The 20,428-nt window shown below is 35.9% G+C and overlaps 1 protein-coding gene across 1 annotated transcript in view; it reads right to left on the reverse strand.

Annotated features, from left to right (window-relative positions):
* The window catches only part of fam135b (family with sequence similarity 135 member B), a 107,850-nt gene that overhangs the window by 40,073 nt on the left and 47,349 nt on the right, over window positions 1–20,428 (reverse strand). The window contains exons 4-7 of the mRNA XM_030147328.1: window positions 20,279–20,418; window positions 12,533–12,603; window positions 10,479–10,652; window positions 10,077–10,203 (exon numbers count right to left, since the gene is read on the reverse strand). Of these exons, the coding sequence (XP_030003188.1) occupies window positions 10,077–10,203; window positions 10,479–10,652; window positions 12,533–12,603; window positions 20,279–20,418 (512 nt within the window). The remainder of the gene's footprint in view (window positions 1–10,076; window positions 10,204–10,478; window positions 10,653–12,532; window positions 12,604–20,278; window positions 20,419–20,428) is intronic.

The raw sequence follows: 20,428 nt of genomic DNA on the forward strand, positions 1-20,428 counted from the left end.
AATCCAAATCTTACCAAGTGTATTTTTCTCATTTCTAGTCAAAATATCTCATCACACTTAAAATAAGACATAATCACCTAAAGAGGAACTTTTCAGTGAGATATAGGAACTTATTTTTAGTAAACAGATCTTGAAAATCTTCTTTCAAGAAATCTGACAAAAAATATTTTTTCACTTGTTACATTGGCAGATTTTTTTTGTTTGAGTTAAGCAAAAAAATCTTGAATTAGAGTGAGTAACATAAGTAAGGTTACAAAAACATGTTTATATAATAAAAGTGCAACAATTACATCATTTTTTGCTTGAATTAAGCAAAAAAAATCTTGAATTAAGCAAAAAAAATCTGCCAATGGAACAAGTGAAAATTATTTTGGTATTTTGGTTTCTTGAAATAAGATTTTCAAGATCTATTGTCTAAAAATCAGTTCTCATATCTCACCGAAAAGTTACTTTTTAGGTGATTCTGTCTTATTTTAAGTGTGGATGAGATATTCTGACTAGAAATGAGAAAAATACACTTGGTAAGATTTGGATTTTTGCAGTGTAGAGGTCGAGTGTAAATAAACACAGAGAAATGAGAGGGAGGTGACAGGGCTTTAACATGATATTTAGTGAGAGCTCCTGTCACTCAGAGACACAAAATTCACATTTATAGAGCAAAAATGATAACTTAAGAAATAAAGGATGTTTTATAAGTTAAAGGACAAACTTATCTTTAGGCAAAATGCATAACAAGAACCTGACTGAATGTGATTCTTGACTTCCCATACTTTTTTTAGTGCATTAGCTAAATATGTAATGTGCAGTTTGGCTTATTTTACAGTAGATGGCTCTCTAACAATGTAGTAAAAATATTAACTGTACTCATCCGACTCTGCTGTAAATCACTGCAGCCCATCACGTATCCCATTTGTTTTCAAGAGCTAACATCTGTCTACTTACATGTCTATTGTCAACCATCAGAGTTTAGAGACAATACAGAGGCTTTTTTTTCTGATGAGGTGGTCCTCTCTGCTGGTCCTTGACCTTAAACAGGTCTTTTCTGGGTTGGGATGTTTTGGTAGCGCCAGTGGGACTCAGTGCTTTGAAAGGCATGTAACGCCCGAGTATCTGGGGATGTACTGTAATTTGCTCGGGGCGAGTAAAGTCTCGGGCCCTATCATCATACCTGTGTGTGCTCTGTAATTGCAGTGGTGCGGTATACCTAAACCAGGAAGGAACATCTGTATGTTTACTTTCATAATTCTTTTTACCTTTATAGAAGCCTGCCAGGATCAGTCTGCGAGCGCAGGCCAAGGAAAAATAGTTATTTTTCAGTATGAACTAGTCATTATCCTACATCTAGAGTTTCTCTCTGTCCTGACAATGCTTGGGATTGTTGTAACTCTTTTAGTGGAACCCAAAGCAAAAGTTCAGGCTTTACAGTTAAGGTCACAACATAAGATGAATTAAGCCAAACTAATTTTAACAACTGGATACATAACAGCTAAAAGACTGATAGCAACGAACTGGAAGGATGCCGATCAGCTGACAGAGGGACTTCGGCTTCAAACATGTGAGGGAGGGAGCTGCATCGAGTCTTTCAGAAAAGCGTAATAAGGAAGAACAACTGTGGAAGGACATAATGGACATTATTAGTGGAATACCTACGTTCCCCAGAGATTTGGGACAAACTGGAGCAACATGAATGGTCTACGTTTCCTTTGGCCCATGTTACACTGCAAAAATCTAAATCTTACCAAGTGTATTTTTCTCATTTTAGTCAAAATATTTCATCACACTTAAAATAAGACATAATCACCTAAAGAGTAACTTTTCAGTGAGATATAAGAACTTATTTTTAGACAACAGATCTTGAAAATCTTATTTCAAGAAATCTTACAAAGATAATTTTCGCTTGTTCATCAACGGGAAATAGAACTTTCCTGCCAGATTTTTGTTACCTTAAGGCACAGGTGTCAAACATGCGGCCTGGGGGCCAAATCCGGCCCGCCAAAGGGTCAAGTCCGGCCCTTGGGATGAATTTGTGAAATGGAAAAATTACACTAAGAAATTAACAATCCTTTTAGTTCAAGTTCCACATTCAGACCAATTCAATCTCAAGTGGGCAGGACCAGTAAAATACTGTCATAAACTCCAAATTTTTCTCTTTTGTAAATGTAAATATTTTCATGTATTTACACTAAAACAAAGTATAATTTTGCAAAAAATGTGAATAACCTGAACAAATATGAACAACCTGAAATGTATTAAGAGAAATACAATTTTAATAAAATTCTGCCTGTTACTAAATGTTTTGTGTATTTGTAGATCCACTGTGATCTGTGAGTTCTAATGTACATGTGTAAACGATAAACTGAGGCAGAATATTGTTAAAATTACATTTAATTTTTCAGTTTGTTCATGTTATTCACATCTTTTGAAAGGATAGTTTGTAGATGTAAACATTTTTATAATTTAATTTTACTTTTTTTTTTTTTTACACTAAAACACAGAGGAAAGCTTGGAGTTGACATTATTTATACATTATTATGTTATTATTTTACTGGTTCGGCCCACTGCAGATCAAATTTAGCTGAATGTGGCCCTTGAACTAAAATGAGTTTGACACCCCCGCCTTAAGGTCTCACAGTCTTGCTATTTTTTGGGAATTTTTTTTCTTCATTTGAACAATTAAATTATGGGTGAAAAGTGTGTTGTAACAGAAGTGCTTTTGAACATGTACTGAGTAAAATATTACTGAAAATTGATTAGTAATGCCTTACACTACTGCATTACAGAAAAGTAATCTGGTACTGTAATGCGTTACTTTTGTACACTGCAAAAATCTAAATCTTACCAAGTGTATTTTTCTCATTTCTAGTCAAAATATCTCATCACACTTAAATAAGACATAATCACCTAAAGAGTAACTTTTCAGTGAGATATAAGAACTTAATTTCACACAGTAGATATTGAAAATCTTATTTCAAGAAATCTTACCAAGATAATTTTCACTTGTTCCATGGGCAGATTTTTTTGATTAATTCACGATTTTTTTGCTTAATTCCAGCAAAAGAATCTGCCAATGGAACATGTGAATATTATCTTGGTAAGATTTAGATGTTTGCAGTGTAGATAGATGGTCCCAGTGGCCTTGATTTTGTTGATTTTATCCTCTGCACCCGCACCTCATGGAGCAACACAAATCCGTCTCTCATTGTAATTTTTTTTTTTTTTTGTTTAATTTGTTGTTGTTTTGTTTTTGGTTTTTTTAATCTACGCATTTTGTGCAGGTATCTATATTGATGTCATCAGTAGGTTTTTGTTTAAACACCAAGAATAAGGTGGAAGCTTAGCTGTAATGATGTTTGAGTCGATGGAATATGCAATGACAACATTTTACTTTATGCATCATAAATCCTAAAAGTTATTTTCATTTGTGAAAATCAATCTTAATGAACAAAACATGTAACTACTACACATGTTCTTGGTTTATTTTCTGTAATAATCTAAAAGCTGATTAAAAAAATTCCACTGACAAATAAGTTACATAGCTACAATTCCTCCTGTTCTCTGTTAGGAAAGGTTTTTGAATTGTATTTTTTATTTTTTTTTCTTATCTTCAGAACGGTGTGTATTTTTGACAGTTGTTTGTTACATCTACTCACTAGTCTGTGTTTACAGTGTGTGTAAATAATGACCTTTATACTTTATTCAGTGAGTGATATAGTCTGTTGATACGTAGCATAGTTTCGTCGGTGGTTTTGGTCGTGTGTTCTGCTATGAGACTTCTTCATTGATACTGACAGTTTGGAATATCAATACTAAGTGTAACCCTTTTAATGTCTATTGCTTAGACCTTTCCTCGTAGCATGATCAGACACTAACTTGCAAAATTCCAACATGGCAAGGCTGTTAAGTGAATTAATTGTATCATCAAGTTTTCATCTTCAACCTAAAACGCACAGCTGATTATTTTAACAGTCAGCCAAAATAACAGTGTTGTATAATCTTCATGTGCTGCATCAGCTGACAGTTGACATTATAGCTCTGTTAGCTTAGCTCTGTTTTTAGACAGAAAACAGCCACAGTAAAATCACAAATTGCCTCCATTTTCTGTACAGTTTGTGTTGTCAGTAGCTGTGTTAAAGATCTGTTTGGAATTGCCCAAACAAGGTCAGAACTGACAAAATGTAGTCTGAGCCATGGATCAACAAACAGCCAATTTAACAAAGATAATAATATCACATAATAACTAGGGCTGTCAAAATTAACACGTTAATGCAGATTAATCCATCATCATGATTAATCTGGTTTAAAATTTTAACGCAATTAACCCATCTGCAGCGTAGAATGACTCTGAACGTCTCTGCCAACGCATTTCGGGCAGTTTGTCCAAGTAGAGTTAGCATCACGCATGCGCAAATGGGCAGTTGATCCGGCAGTGACAGGCAGCATAAAAATAGAAGACGCTAAACAGCACATTGGACCTCTAATATAATATAAAGACAAAAAAAGAAAAAAAAAATCGGAACAGTTTTTTCAATTTGTTTTGTTGAAACTGTTGAAGGTGTTTAATAAACACGCTAAGTGCATCTTTCTTGAGTCTGTTTGCTCATGTAAAATGAAACACGATTAATATAGACTAGAAATGAATGATATTTAATCGTGATTAATCAAAATTAATCCACAGCAACCCTGGGATTAATCTGATTTAAAACTGTGATCGTTTGACAGCACTAATAACTTTATACCCTCATAAGCTTCATAAACAAACTCTCTTGTGTAGAACAAGCGCTGTGATTTCAACATTAATTTCCATTCTTTCATTTAGAGCTGTGTCTAGTAGTGAAAACAGAGTGACTCACTACTCCCTCTAGTGGTCACATTAGTCTAAGTATCTCTACAGCCCAATATAAAATGGTATCTTTAGCATAACTTTAGAGCACTTTATTCTCAAGTGATCATTTTAAGTCATTTAATACTTGAAAGTGTAAATACTACATAGAGCCCCTTTAAGTGTGTACAATCTAATTACAATTAGTAAAGTTGGGATGCTGATGTAGATATCAGCTACATTTCTGCAATAATGCAAAAGCCCCCCCCCCCCCCAAAAAAAAAAATTCCCATAACTTTTTCTTTAAGAAAAATGATGTGATGCTAACTTTCATCATTCTGCAACATGCCTTTGGAATGCTTTTTCTGAACTGTATATTAATCTAGGTAGACGCGCTTATTCAACTTTCATAGCAAACATTGATTCAGAGCACTGAGTGAACAATGACTTCATTTAACAGCATATTTCAGTTGATACCGACAGGAATCTGCAACATGTGTTAAAATAACAACATAACACCAAAATGAGGTGATATGGTGGTAGTGGGAAAGCGCTGAAACACTGTGTAGCTGCAGGTAAAAATGAAAAAAAAATGAAGCTTTAAATAAATAAAAGTGAAAGAAGAGGTGGTGTTGTGCAGATTTCACCTGCAGCTATGTAGTACGTGGCAGTTGTGAACAGAACTCATTACTGTGATCAAACGAAACCCCCCTGCTTGGCTAAATGCAGAGCTTATTAAAGCGCCCAGTTAGGGGTGGGAGTAAAAACCAGGAGGAGGAAAGGGGGGCAAGCGGGGCACTCATTAACATTTACTGTGTAGACTGTGACGTCTGCAGGGGCTGTGTGTCGGAAAAATGACAGAAAAAAAATGAAAGAAGCATTTTTAAAACTGTGAAAACAACGAAACAAAACTGAAGTCCACGGATTTGAATAAAATATAATAATAATAATAATAATAATAATAATAATAATAATAATAATAATAATAAAAATGGATTGGATTTTATATAGTGCTTTTCTAGACACCCAAAGCGCTTTTACATTATTATATAGTATATAGCAGTTATATAGCAGCTATATCAAGAGTCAGTGCAAAGGACATCACAATCATAAAGCAGGAAAACCACCTAAACCTGTAACCCATAATCAGTGTTGGGAGTAATGTGTTACAATGTAAAAATCAAAATTTTACCAGGTGTATTTTTCTCATTTCTACTCAGAATATCTCATCACACTTAAAATAAGACATAATCACCTTAACAGTAACTTTTCAGTGAGATATAAGAACTTCTTACCAAGATAATTTTCACTCGTTCCATTGGCAGATTTTTTTTGCTTGAATTAGGCAAAAAAAATCTTGAATTACGCAAAAAAAAAAAAAAAAAATCTGCAAATTTTTTTGCAATGTAGATAGATGGTTCCAGGGGCCTTGATTTTGTTGATTTTATCCTCTGCACCTGCATCTCATGGAGCAACACGAATCCGTCTCTCATTGTAATTTTTTTTTGTTTAATTTGTTGTTGTTGTTGTTGTTTTTAATCTACGCATTTTGTGCAGGTATCTATATTGATATGTAAGTCAAAGCATTCCCCTTTTTTGTTTGTTTGCTAACCAATAAAAATTTAAGATAAAAAAAAAAGAAAAAAAAAAAAAGATGAATTAAGCCAAAAATATGGGTCAGATTTTATTCAGAAGGGAGCGTCTAAATTAAACTACATTAGCATGTGGCTAAAAATCAGTCTAAACATGACTCAGCTGAAGCTCTATGACCTGGTGAATGTTTACTCTGATTTGAGCATTTTCATCTTCTGTCATCAGTAGGTTGTTGTTTCAACACCCAGAATAAAGTGGAAGCTTAGATGTAATGATGTTTGAGTCCATGGAATATTCAACCACAGCATTTTACTTTATGTAAATCTTACCAAGATAATTTTCACTTGTTCCATTGGCAGATTTTTTGTTTGAATTAAGCGCAAAAATCTTGAATTAAGACCTTGTGTATGTAACTCAAAAGTAATACAGGAGTCATGTAATGCATTACAACTCTGAGACAGTAATACTGTAAGGTAAGGAATTACTTTTAAATAACAGTAACAAGTGATCTATAATGGATTACAATTTGAAGTAACTTGCACAACACTGCCCATAATGCAATGCAGCCTCATGTCTGGAGAACAGGAGCTGATGTTAACTAAAGGAACACATACTGTAGCTGTCCTGGCTTTAATACACTGAGCAACTATTACTCCCTATTTGATTCATCATCTTACAACTGTACCATTTGTAAAAACAGAAATATTGCATTTGCAAAAGTCGCATTTACATTGATAAATAAATGCAAAAAAAAACAACAACAACAAATACTTCTAGACCTTTACAGACAACATGTAAAGTCCAAAGTGAAAATGATCAAATTTATGAATCTGTGAAGTCAAAAATCTTTAATAAAATATGAACATCTATGTTTATTTGGGCTTTTAACAAACTGTTCTTCATGTGCTGACATTATTTGGTAATTTTGAGCCAATTGTGAGTCCCCAAAATTATTCAGATATCTTTTTACATATTTGTAAATTTGATTTTTTTCAGTTGTACATGATATAACACACATTTGTGATTATTCTGCACCAACTTCCTGTCTGTGTCTCTAAGTTTAAACCACAAATGGAATAAAATTCAGTTTTTATGCATATCTTTTCTCCCCTCTCCTATGAGTTGTATGCTGTAAACATAAGTCTCTGGTATATTTCTCAAAATGTTACAAATTCCTTTAACTCAGTATCAACTTTCATACTTTTTCCAGCACGTTTTTAACATTAGTAACTTAAGTAAAGTTATAACAATATGTTTATATAATAAAAGTGCAATTAAAAAAAATGGTTCTATATTGCAAATGCATATATTCATGACAAAACATTATAATCATATTAATTGGAGTGTTTTTGCCTGTCATCACAACAGGATAAGAGGAGGTTTCCTCTGACTTCTTTGTGGATGCTAAGCTCTGAGTCTGCATGTCTGGGCAGGTGGGTTAACCAGATATTATGAAAAGCCACAGAGCAGCAAAGTAATAATATCTGGTATTTCTCTGGCTCTTAGACCTCCAAGACTCCCTAGAGCTTTGACATATGACAAATGGTTCAGAGGACGATGAGGGCATGGCCTGGTCCTGGATGTGTAATCCAGATCAGACCAACTGTAGCACTGCTGAATCCTATTGACATGTCCGAACAAATCACAGTTAAATCCTGTCCCTTAACCGAGAACATAACAGGTTTCAGTTGTCACTGGGGGTAGGTGTCCATAAACCAGTCAACTTATAATAAACATCCATGACAAGACACTGAAGAAATAGAATGGTAAGAGGTGTTTAGTACATTCAGGGTTTGCGCATTTTTTTCAAGGTCAAATTCAAGCACTTTTAAGGGTCCCTTATCACTGGGGTCAAATACCTACAAATCTCTACAGGAATACATATACTCATGATTATTTTTTTTTTTTCACTTTTTATCACAATGATGTATGTCAGGGTTTATAAGGTTAAATTTAAGACTTTTTAAAACACTTAGAAGAGAATTTAGTGTCCATTTCAAGATCATACTGACAAAAATTTGTGACTCCTAAAATTTAAGAAAAGGCATTTATTTACTCCAGCGCCTTGATTCCCACCATTCGGAGTCATTTCTCACCGAGGGCTGCAAAGTTCACGATAATTGGTTCCTAATTTCCATATAAATTATCGGGTTGGACCAGGTGGAACTGAGTAGAATAACGTTACTTTCTGTGGAGCTTGGACACATTTAAACACAATACAGAACAAGTTTATGGCAACATAGCTTAAGTCCTACCGTGTCAAATTTAAAGGTATTAAATACAGAATTGTAACTTCAAGACTTTTAAGACTTTTTAAGAGTCTTAAAAGTACGAACGATGGTATGTTGAATTATTTAGTTTAGTTTAGTTTAGTTTAGTTCAGACACAAACATAATACAAAACTCAGGAAAAAAACAAACAAGATAAAATAAACAGCCAAAAAAACATCTGAAATTATGTTTCATAGTAGCAAAAAATCTAGAAATTAAAGAAGAACACACAGATTTATCCAAAAAAAGGGAAGCCACTTGGTGTTCTTCGGACACACTCACACCGAGACAAAGATTAAGATAAAAATGTACCTGAAGTCGACCTGAGAACACCTGGTAATTTTCTATTTTAACATAAAATTTTATTTTTCAAACTGTATCACCTTTCTATAAGTAGCCTTGGTTTGCCATCTAACCTGTTAGAGTTGATATTAAAAATAAATACATAAATCACATCACAGATTTAGAATTACAAGCACTTTCAAGCACTCGCTGGAGTAAAATACATATATACAGGAATACATATACTCATGATTTTTTTAATAACCTAACGTACATTGTATTATGCTATAAACATCTAAAATTATGCTTCATAATAGCAAAAAGTTTAGAAATTAAAGAAGAACACAAATTTTTATCCTAAAAAAGGGAAGCCGCTCGGCATTCTTCAGACACACTCACACCAAGACAAAGATTAAGTTAAAAACGTACCTGGAGTTGACCCACTAATTTTATTTTTTGACTTAAAATTATTTTTTTCACAACGTATCACCTCTCTGTAAGTAGCTTTGGCTTGACCGCTAACCTGGCAGATTTAATATTAAAAACAAATAAATCAGAGTAATAATTGCAATCACTTTCAAGCACTTAAACTAAAATGTAAGCACTTTTCAGACCTTGAAAACACAACATTGAAATTCAAGAATTTTCAAGGATTTCAAGCACCCGTACGATCCCTGTGTATTCTTTGGTCCAATGTACTGATCATAGTAACATGTATGATCCTATGGAGAAACACGCTTTATAAAGGAGAATGACACTGAATAATGACCATGACGATTGAAGATTATGACGTTACAAAATTGAATCAGTCCAATCCAATCAGAAAAAAAAAATCCCTCAAGGTGATCCTTTTGTATCGAAAACACGAGGGGAATAGTTTCATAACTGTCATATGTATTCTTGACCTTTAGCCAAAAATGTGTTTTGCGGGGGTCACTGTTCACCCTTGAGTCTGTCGTGCTAAATAATTGATGTATTGTTCAGTAGAATCAGCCTGAAAATGTAATGCCTCAAACAACAACACACAGCTCATAGAGGACAGTGTGTGTCTGATTTGGAGCCCTGACTCTGTCTCACTTTGACCGCTGCTGAACTCCTGAAGGTTAACATACCTCAGAGGCGACAGGCTTGCAGTAGCCGGCCCCGAACACCAGGTTCTCCACTGACATGGTGGACGCGTCGCCCGTGCTCTCCGGCGAACCCTTCCCCAGCCACGAGCCCTTCCCTGTACGTGCAAAGCTGGAGACAGAACGGGGGGAGGACACGTGGACGGACAGAGCATAAGTGTGTGTGTGAAGGAAGACAGATGAGCTGCGAGACTGAACCTGCTCCGGCTCTAATCAATAGAGTGCTGCAGTAATCTATGTAATGCAATGCTAAACAATGACTACAGAGCTGAATTCATAAGATAAGTGTTTGGTAATGGATCCGTTCAAACAGCAGCGACAGATACACTTTTAACCGCGAAGGCCAAAACAAACTGGAGCCGGTAAGTGTAAATGTTTGAAGTCTACCTGATTAGCGGCTGATGTAAGGCAACCAGTGAGGCGTGGACGGACACGGATATGACGGACAGGTGGAAGTAGTCGAACATGACGGGGACGTGGTGGTGGAGGCCTCTCCGTGGGTGGAAGTGGAGGCTGAGGGTCCGACTGCTGATCAACGGGACGGTTGCGATCTCCGCCAGCCTGAGAAATGAAATAAAAAGAGAAAATGTTACAAAAATATGCAAAACGATGCACTGTGGTGTCGCCTTTTCATCCTAATCCTACAGATTATAGATCCCAGTCATATAAAGCAGTGGTTCTTGACCCTGTAAAGCCTGAACCATTAAATCATTGACAGAAAATTCCAGTTCTTTGAAACTGGAGCCTTTATTGGTCCTTCTGAACAACCCCCCAATTTTTTTTTCAAATATCAATTTCCATGTCGGAGTTTCAATTTTGTATCATATTTGATACATCAGGTCTCAGTGCTCAAATATTATTATTTTTGAACAAATAAAACCATAATATAACACAGACCTCTGTAACAAACTGGTAATTCCTTTTCAAAACTGGCAAAGTTCTGCCTCCTTCCTCATTAATAACAGTCTTGTAGTGTCACTGGAAAGACCTCTGGTGAATGAATTCCTCCCCCCTAGTGCATTATCCGTGTATTGCATGTATCTAATTGTATATATCAGGTTTTTCAAGAAAAAAAAAATCACACTGATCATGTAGAGGACTTCAAAACTCATGTATCCAATATGATACGTTTGGCGTTATAGGGTTAACCTGGAGAGATCCCAGGGTCACAAATACCAAACATAATATCATAATAAATTGTTTCTGTTCATCTGTACAGGATAAGCTACTAGAATAATATCAGACCTGTTATAGACATGCAAGAAGAGTGGGATGAGTGTGTTATAAAAGGCTCAAATTTAATAATATTTGAGGCAAAAGAAACATTTTTAGACGGCAATACTTAGATAGCATATAACATTCTGTGGTGAGAGATTATTTTTAGTGTATCATGTCACTTTTGATGATTGTTGTCTTCATCACTAGTCGCTTTTCCATTGGACATCTGCGCAAAACTTTACTGATATTTACTAAATGTCGAAAAAACAGAAGTGCGTAATGTTGGTTTTTCCATTAAATCACAAATGCAATGATTTATTTATTTATTATCGCGACAGGGGAAGTCACTCCATAAACATGGCGACAAACGTTAATATGGTGTTGATTTACAGATATATTCATTATTATTATATATTACCCCTCTATCCTTTACTAAATTCAAAAATGATTCGGTTTCCTGGTGTGTCCACACATACCATGCCATGTTTCTTTTAAAACTCTTCTTTGGTTGTTGTAACATCCATCAACTTCTGTTTTTTTTTTGTTTGTTTGTTTTTTTTTTTAAATTCACGTGACTCTAGTTGCAGAAAAAGGTCTTTCCATTGCAGTTTTGCATGATATACCAATTGCATTATACCTGAAATTGTCGTTAGGTACCTTTTTATGCGCAAGTTATAGTCGTGCAATTTGAGGGTCAGTGGAAAAGCGACTACATTTGATGATTGTTGTCTTCATCACTGTTGGTATGATGAGTATATGACAGTTAACATTCCTCTCTGTGCAGATTCCAAGTAAAAGCGAGCCATGTTCATGCAATAATATGTTGAGGGAACTCCAAAGACAGTCCTGTGTAGCAGTGACAAGTACTATAATCACCCAGGTATGTCAAAAACAGTGACAGTCCACCTTAAACATACTAACACCCTAGCAGAAGTGGCCCAATAAAGTGCTTTAGCTGTATGTTTGAATGCAGACTACCCATTTGTACTTGTATTTGTCACAGGCAAATCACAGTAATCGAGTATGGCTGGAACAAAAGTTGTGACCAGGTGCTTAAAGAGATGGCCATGAGCCAAAAGACATAATAGGGCTTTTTCATGCCTACTTTGCATTCTCATTCTTGCATAAAAGCTGCACAAGGGGAAAAAAAAAGGTCAGTATTCTTTCTTTTCTCTTAAACACACACAAACACACACACATCAGCGCAGTGTTTGGAAACCTACTGCTGCTCATTGTCAGTGAAATGAAGATCCAGCTTCAGATGAAAGTCCACCTCGCTCAGGGCCTCCTCCACCTGCAGAACAGAACAGGAACACGGTGACACAGTGAGGGGAAACAGCATATCTCAAGGGGTTGAAATCAGGACACCGGTCTTACAAAGGTGCATGTGTAAAATTAAAACCAGTTGGCCAGATAAAATATAGGTGTTTTACATTTCTGTGAACCGCAGATATATGTCATCACAGTGTAATTTGTCATTTAAAGGTCAGCTGTGTTTTTTTGTTTTTTTTTTTCCTTTCTTTAAGAGGTATGAGGCAGTTCTGGTGCTGATTTTTTTTTTTCTTTCTGCAAAAACACAAAATATTCCAGCGTTTTGTTGTGTTACTTAATTACACTCATGCCCTGTGTATTTTGGTGTTAAACATAAATTATCAGCTGATTTTTCTTTCTTTAAATTTTTTTATAATATCTTACCACCTGCCTGTATATTAACCCATAAAGACCCAAACAACCAAAAACATCTACTGATGTAAACTGTTTAATACCTGTTGATCCACTAATCCTACCAATGTGTGTAAATAATTGTAAAATGCAGTTATTCATCTTTTCATGGTGATCAGATATGACCCATTTGGACGTTCAGAGGCTCCATAGTGAACATGGAAACACTGTCATCCTCTATAACAGTGGTGTCAAACTCATTTTCTTTCAGGGGCCACATTCAGCCCAATTTAATCTGAAGTGGGCTGGACCAGTCAAATAATAATGATACCCAATAAATAATGACAACTCCAAATTGTTTTAGTGCCAAAAATAACATTCAGTTACGCCAATATTTACATTTACAAACTATCCAAACAAAAAGGATGTGAATAACCTGAAACAAATGCAATTTGTTAAGAAATATAAGTACAATTTTATCAATATTCTGCCTTGATTTATCAATTATACATATGCATTATAGATCAGATCTACAAAGGCACAAAACATTTATTAACAGGCAAAATATTGTTAAAATTCCACTTGATTCTCTTTAGACATTTCAGGTTGTTCATATTTGTTCAGGTTATTCACATTTTATTGTTAAAGGATAGTTTGTAAATGTAAACGTTTTCATAATTTAATGTTTTTTGCACTAAATCAAAGGGAAAAATTGGTGTTGTCATTATTTATAGGTTAGTATGATATTATTTTTGAGTTTGATGACCTAACTTGCACTTTACAAATTCATCCCGTGGGCCAGATTTGAACCTTTGGTGGGCCAGTTTTGGCCCCCGGGCCGCATGTTTGACACCTGTGCTCTATAATATTGATTCACCAGTAAAACCCATGGCGTTGGAACAATGACAGTGGATGGACACACTTGGTTTATGTTCAGTTAATGATATATTTTACTAAAAAAGTCACTATTTCTTGAACTTCTACTGTTTTTAATTTAATAGCTCTTACTTTAATTTGAGCTTTTATAAACATCTACATCAGAGGTCACCAACCCTGGTTCTCAAGAGCTACTATCCTGCATGTTTTAGATGTTTCCCTCTTCCAGCAAGCCTGACAGTCATTACCAGGCTTCTGCAGAGCTTGATGATAGGCTTATCATTTGAATCAGGTGTTTTGGAAGAGGGATACATCTAAAACATGCAGGATAGTAGCTCTTGAGGACCAGCGTTGGTAACTCCTGATCTACATGATTAGTGAATTAAATATAGGAAAATACCTGATTTACACTGAAAAAACACCAAATACAGAGGATAATATTATAACAAACTAGCATGTGGCTCCTAACAGCTTCTAAATATGGTAGTTTTTATGCTGGGGAGAGCTGACTTTTGGGTTTATATTTTATAAGTACTGACAATTGTTTGGTGTTTGGTTCAGGTGTGCAAAGAACAACTGAAAGGATTCTATCTGCACTCTTCACTTTTACTGTATTTTAACTGATTATTACCTCCGCCAAGGAGGTTATGTTTTTGTCGGCGTTGGTTTGTCTAAAAGTGTGCAAGATAACTCAAAAAGATATGGACGGATTTGGATGAAAATTTCAGGTCTGCGGTGTCTTTTCTAGAAAAGTACTTGTAGAGCACAGACCTCCGCCAAGGCCGATCAGTGAGCCCACGTGCCCCCCCACCCCCGATCACCACCAAAACGTAATCATTTGTTCCTTGTGCCAGTATCAACATTTCCTGAAATTTTCATCCAAATCCGGGGCACTGATCTGCCTTGGCGGAGGTCTGCGCTCTCCGAGTGCTTCTAGTTATGTTTTATTGATTATGTTTTAATTGTAATTGTGTGTTTTTAACCTGTCTCTTTTCCATTTTTGTAAAGCCCAGTGAATTGCGCTGTGTATGAATTGTGCTATACAAATCATTCCTTAAAATTTCAACGACAATTAATATATTAATACCGATATCTAGGGACTGAAGTTAGTAAATGGATCGTTCCTGTTTTTAACTCCATTTCCCATCATGCAGCATGGAATTATGCTTCCCGTCAACCGTCAAGGGCATAGCAACGTGATTATAAGGCTACTGTATTCCAAAATTAATAATATATCCCAAAATATTGGTCCTATCAGCTTGCCATTTTTGCAAGTCTGTTCCTTAATCAAAAATACATAAATATGCCAAACTGCAGCAGTCAGCTCTTTCTGGATTTTGTGTGATGCCTTAGACACACACACAAACACACAAACAAACAGAGTCCACTTCCCTTCTATAATATGGATGATGATAAAACACTTAAGAAAAGTCAAATGTAGAGAAAAAAAAATACTTTGGAACTGCAACAAAAGAAGCACCGGGTCTTTATGGGTTAAACCTAATCCAAGACTAACCAACCTGCAGGTATATTCCATTTACATTATGTATGCAGATGACTAATACTGTCAACCACTGAACCTGTAACCCAGGTTGTTTGCAATGCTGATTTAGTCACTTCAAAGTTCTCTTTAACTGAGTGTTTATGTTCTCTGTGATCCATGACGTAGGTTTAACACAAATGAACGCGTCTCATGTTCAAAGTACCATTAAATATACCATCCACGGAAATAAAGAGGCCAGTTCAATTGAAAACACAATAAACAAGGAGCGCATTATGAAGGCAAGTGCAGAAACAGGATATAACAGAGTGCTTTGAAGATGGAAGTGCAATGTTTCTAATTAGAATGAAAAGGTTGGACACAGGATTTGTTTCGTCACATTGGTCTAAAACATGCACACACAGATACAGTAAACACAGACCTTAGCAGTTCTGTCCAGTGTTGATACTGTGATTGATTAAGCGAACATTCAGGTGTACACATGGGAAATGAAGGGCTATTTTTGGCCGGTACTATCTGTAGCTGTGAGCAGCAGATAATCTCTGGAAGGTTAATGAGTGGGAGGCCTTCGGGAGAGCGAACGGCTGAAATCTGATCTGTCTTTAAGCTCCTCTGTCGCCACACCTCACCATGAATGTCATTTAATGAATCTTCTAAAATTAGGACTCCACCACAGTCACGTGACACAGAATATCCATGTTCTTTGTACGCCAGGGATCTCTGAGCTGTGGGCTATACTCTGAGATATAAAGGTGCTGATGAGAACCACGGTCGGGGTTAGGAGAGTCCATGTTGGTTCCTCGTGTCAAATATATGGCCCTTGGGCCAAAACTGGCCCACCAAAGGGTCCAGTTCTGCCTGCGGGATGAATTTGCAAATTCTAAAAATCCAAGTCCAAATTTTCTTCTTGGTTTAATGTAACAAAAAAAAAAAAAAATTGGACCAATGGCCCTGTACCTTACTGGCACTTCCTATCTCTTATAATGGGGAATTTTTCAAAGTCGCACCAAATCCAGAATCAGAGCCGGATCAAAATAATTTCACTAACTTTTGTTGACATCATCATGAAGAACCTGTATACCAAGTTTGAAGTCAATCAGAATTGTAGTTTCGGAGAAGAAGACGATTGAAAGTTTTGTAACGGATGACAGATGACAGACAACAGACGACAACAGACAATGATGACAGATGACGACAACAGACACTGAAGCCGATGCTGGAGGCTGCATGACGACAATAGCTTACAGCCTATCGACCGGTAAACTAAAAAGGGAAATTGTATGATGAAAATGTTTATATTTACAAACTATCCTTTCACAATAATGTATAAAAAGCAAAAAATCTACATGAATATGAACCTTAAAATGTTTTAAGTAAAATAAGTACAATTTTAACAATATTACGCCTGTTACTAAATGTTTTGTGCATTAGTAGATTCCCTGTGAGTTCTGTTAATGATAAGCGGAGACATAACATTGTTGAAATTACACTTATTTTTCTTGAGAAATTTCTGGTTGCACATGGTTGTTCAGATTATTCACATTAATTTTTTTAGGCTGTTCTCTTTTTTTTCTTATAGTGGATCATTTTTTGGCCTGTTCCCTTTTTTTTCTTATAGTGGATAAGTTTTTGGGCTGTTGCACCTCTGGGCCACCGTAACTGACTGACGCTGCATCTAAAAATAGAATAAATAGTTAAAATTTGAGTTGTGAATCTTTCAACACCAATTTTTTCAAGAACCTTTCAAACAAAAATCTTCCATGACAGGTTCTTTGGATGAAAGTGGATCTTAACTGAACTGGTAGTCTTACAAAGAACCCTTGAAAGATCCTCTGAAGCACATTCTATAAGAACCCTTTTGAAACCCTTACTTCTAAGAGTACATGTCAGAGTGGCTGAGTGATGGTGCAGGGTATCGTCTGGGCTATGGCTATCATGTGGATGATTAGCTCCAGGCAGGACCATCTTAACTCTCCCACATCTCTAGCCCCCGGGTCCTGGGTCCGTCTTCATGCTGTCATCACTGATCCATTTGAGCTCTGGTAACTCCCAACAACAAAAACAGAACAGAGTGGATTTTTCTGGGTCACGCCCACTGTGAAACCATAAAGGACAGTACATCAATAACTGTCCAGCAGGTTTACACGCCTGATCATTTGAACTGAGCACGGGCCGACCGGGGCACAGGCAATTTACATTCACCTGCCAATAAAAGCACATTCATTCCAAGAGGCAGCAGAGGTCGAACTAAATAAGTCTCTGGCTACTTTTATATCTATGGACAGAATTCTTTTGAAGTCTACTTGGTTCAATACAAGTTTAATTAAGAGGAAAGATTATAGGTTTTATCATCTCTGCTCATCATGCCAGCGGTAGCTCTTGTGGGAACTGTAGAGGTATGCTTTGGCGGTCCAAAACCACTGGCTTAAAGCTTTAAAAGTTAAAAAATGAAGTTATCCTGTAAAACAAGAGGCACGTAGGAAGACCGAGACACTATCAAGGTGCCTTTGCCTCTGGCCTGTCAGTACGGGTTCAATCAGTAGCACAGATTTGCTTTAGCGGTGATTCTGTTGGAAGGTCTGCTGTGGATTTAAAAGGAAGAAACTACCTGCCAAAATGTCTGGGTTCCAAACAGCATAATACTCATGCTAACATCCTTTTATCTCATCTTGTTCTTCTTAGAATTAAATTTCAGTATTCACGTATCTGTTGAGTGTGGACTAAGTATTTCCTGAAAAAGAGAAGTCCAATTGTCTCCACATTATAGTTTAAAGGGTTAGTCCATGAGTGCAGTTGTACGACGTTCTTAGATAGATAGATAGATAGATAGATAGATAGATAGATAGATAGATAGATAGATAGATAGATAGATAGATAGATAGATAGATAGATAGATAGATAGATAGATAGATAGATAGATAGATAGATAGATAGATAGATATTGTAGAAAATTCATCATTTTCGATAGATAATAAAGAAAGAAACACAGAAAAAAGTAAGACTAAATTATATTCAGACCTTTCTAGTAGGGAACTGAAACTGTTATATCCTCCTGAGACCCAGAAAAATAAAAGTTTTGGCTTTTTCATATTAAATAATTGTCTTGATTGGAAACTTTCAGATACATTTTTTACCTTTTTTATGTAACGTCCTTTGCAGTGGACAGCATTCTTACAAATATGCACTGCTGGGTCTCAAGAGTCTTAGATAAAGACATTTTTTTGTCATTTTATTTATCCGCTCTATAACAAGCTGTGTTATGTGAGGTAAAATTACATTTTTTATCGAAGGAATCTTGCGGCTTTAAAGAGGATCGTGGATTCAATCCCACACTGGACAGCGCTGTCTCCAGGAACAGTAAAGTGGTGAAAATATTCCAAATGTAGCAAAGAACTGATTGATTTTTATAGGTGGGTAAAACACCAAAAGACTCAGGGACCATTAGAGTAGGCTAAATAAACATTGGACATGTCAACATAATATGGTTTGCTAACTATTCTGCTTTGAAGATACCCTAAGGCAGGGTTTTTCAACCTTGGGGTTGGAATTCAAATGGGGTTGCCTGAAATTTGTTGTAATTGATACTTTTTTTTTTTTTTTTTAAAATTACTAATAAAAACGATATCCAAGAAAATTTTATCTTCCATACTGCCGAACTTCTGTCTATCAGTATTCTCTGAAATATTGTGGACCAAATCTGTGGAATAATCTAAGACCTGAACTTCAATCAGCATCTACTTTATCATTGTTTAAAAAGCATCTGAAAAGGACTTTAATTCATAAAAAAATGTAAGGCTATATATATCATCTGATTTGTATTTGATGATTTGTAAAGTGGATTACATTTTTATTATTTTTACTTTAGTTTCTTATTTCAGTTATATTGCATTTTTAATTATTTTTTTGTGTATTGTTCATTTCGGGGGAGGTATTCATATATGCCTTTTTTTTTTTGGCTTCTAACCTCTCCTGCACAATCTTGTTACTTGTTTGAATGTTGCTTTTCTTTTGCTGTTTTTATTATGTGCAGATAAATAAATCATAAATTATTTTTAATGATTCAATTTATATTTCATTATAGTTAAAACATCACACACTTTTCCTATAGAAACCAAGTTCAAATAAAATGCAGGATATTATATCAGAGAGGGTATATGTTGATTGACCCGATCATGTGACCACATGTGTTACTACGCTTCAACCTGTCCAGACACGGTTGCAGACAGAAAACTGGACCGAACAGAGAATGGAAAGATTTCTTCGCCCCACAAAGACACCTCTGAGAGAAAACTGTCTCCGTTCTGAATGTCTAAGGTCACTAGAAATTTGTGACATTAAAATGTTTTTAAAATTTTTTTTAAAAAAAAGGTTGGGAGCCACTGCCCTGAGGATTCTTTTTTATATCAAGTGGAACTTTGCTCTCTGGTAAAACTGAAAAAATGCTGCATGTAATGAGTGATACTGACAAAGTCTACCAGAAAAATGGTACAGCACCAGAATTTCAGGGCACAACATATGATCCATGATGCCGTGATACTATTCTATTATTCAGTATAATGATTTTTCTTCTTCTATAGATAGTTGCGCTAGATTTCTGCTATAATTAAATAGCTTAAATGCCTCTGTTATGAAAAGGAAGCTTCGTTGTGAATGTTGGTGGAGACATGTGTAGGAGGAAACAGAGCATGACAATGACACATAAATCAAGGGAATTTTATTACGATGAATCTATAAAGGCGCAGCCCCAAGCTGCAGCTATGGAACAAAAATAATATACAGCGGTTTTTCCTGTGATTACCTACTATGTGCATTACAGCAGTGTAACAGGTGTCGACTCAACGCAGGCAGCCAAATACCACTGCTTATCCTCTCCTGTTCATTGTTTTGTTTTGGCAGAGAGTGTGCAGAAAATGTCACCAGAATGACTCACTCTTTCTCCGTCCAATAGAAGGTGGACCTTGAAGATCATGCAGTCATTCACAGCTATCTCCTCATTTCGGTAAAGGATCTGAAAGATGCGGCTGTACACAGCGCCGTCGTAAACCCCTGCAGTGGAGAAGCTGCACTCCCCTGTTGTGGC

Source organism: Sphaeramia orbicularis, chromosome 11 (assembly GCF_902148855.1).
Source record: "Sphaeramia orbicularis chromosome 11, fSphaOr1.1, whole genome shotgun sequence".
In the NCBI taxonomy this organism is placed as follows: domain Eukaryota; kingdom Metazoa; phylum Chordata; class Actinopteri; order Kurtiformes; family Apogonidae; genus Sphaeramia; species Sphaeramia orbicularis.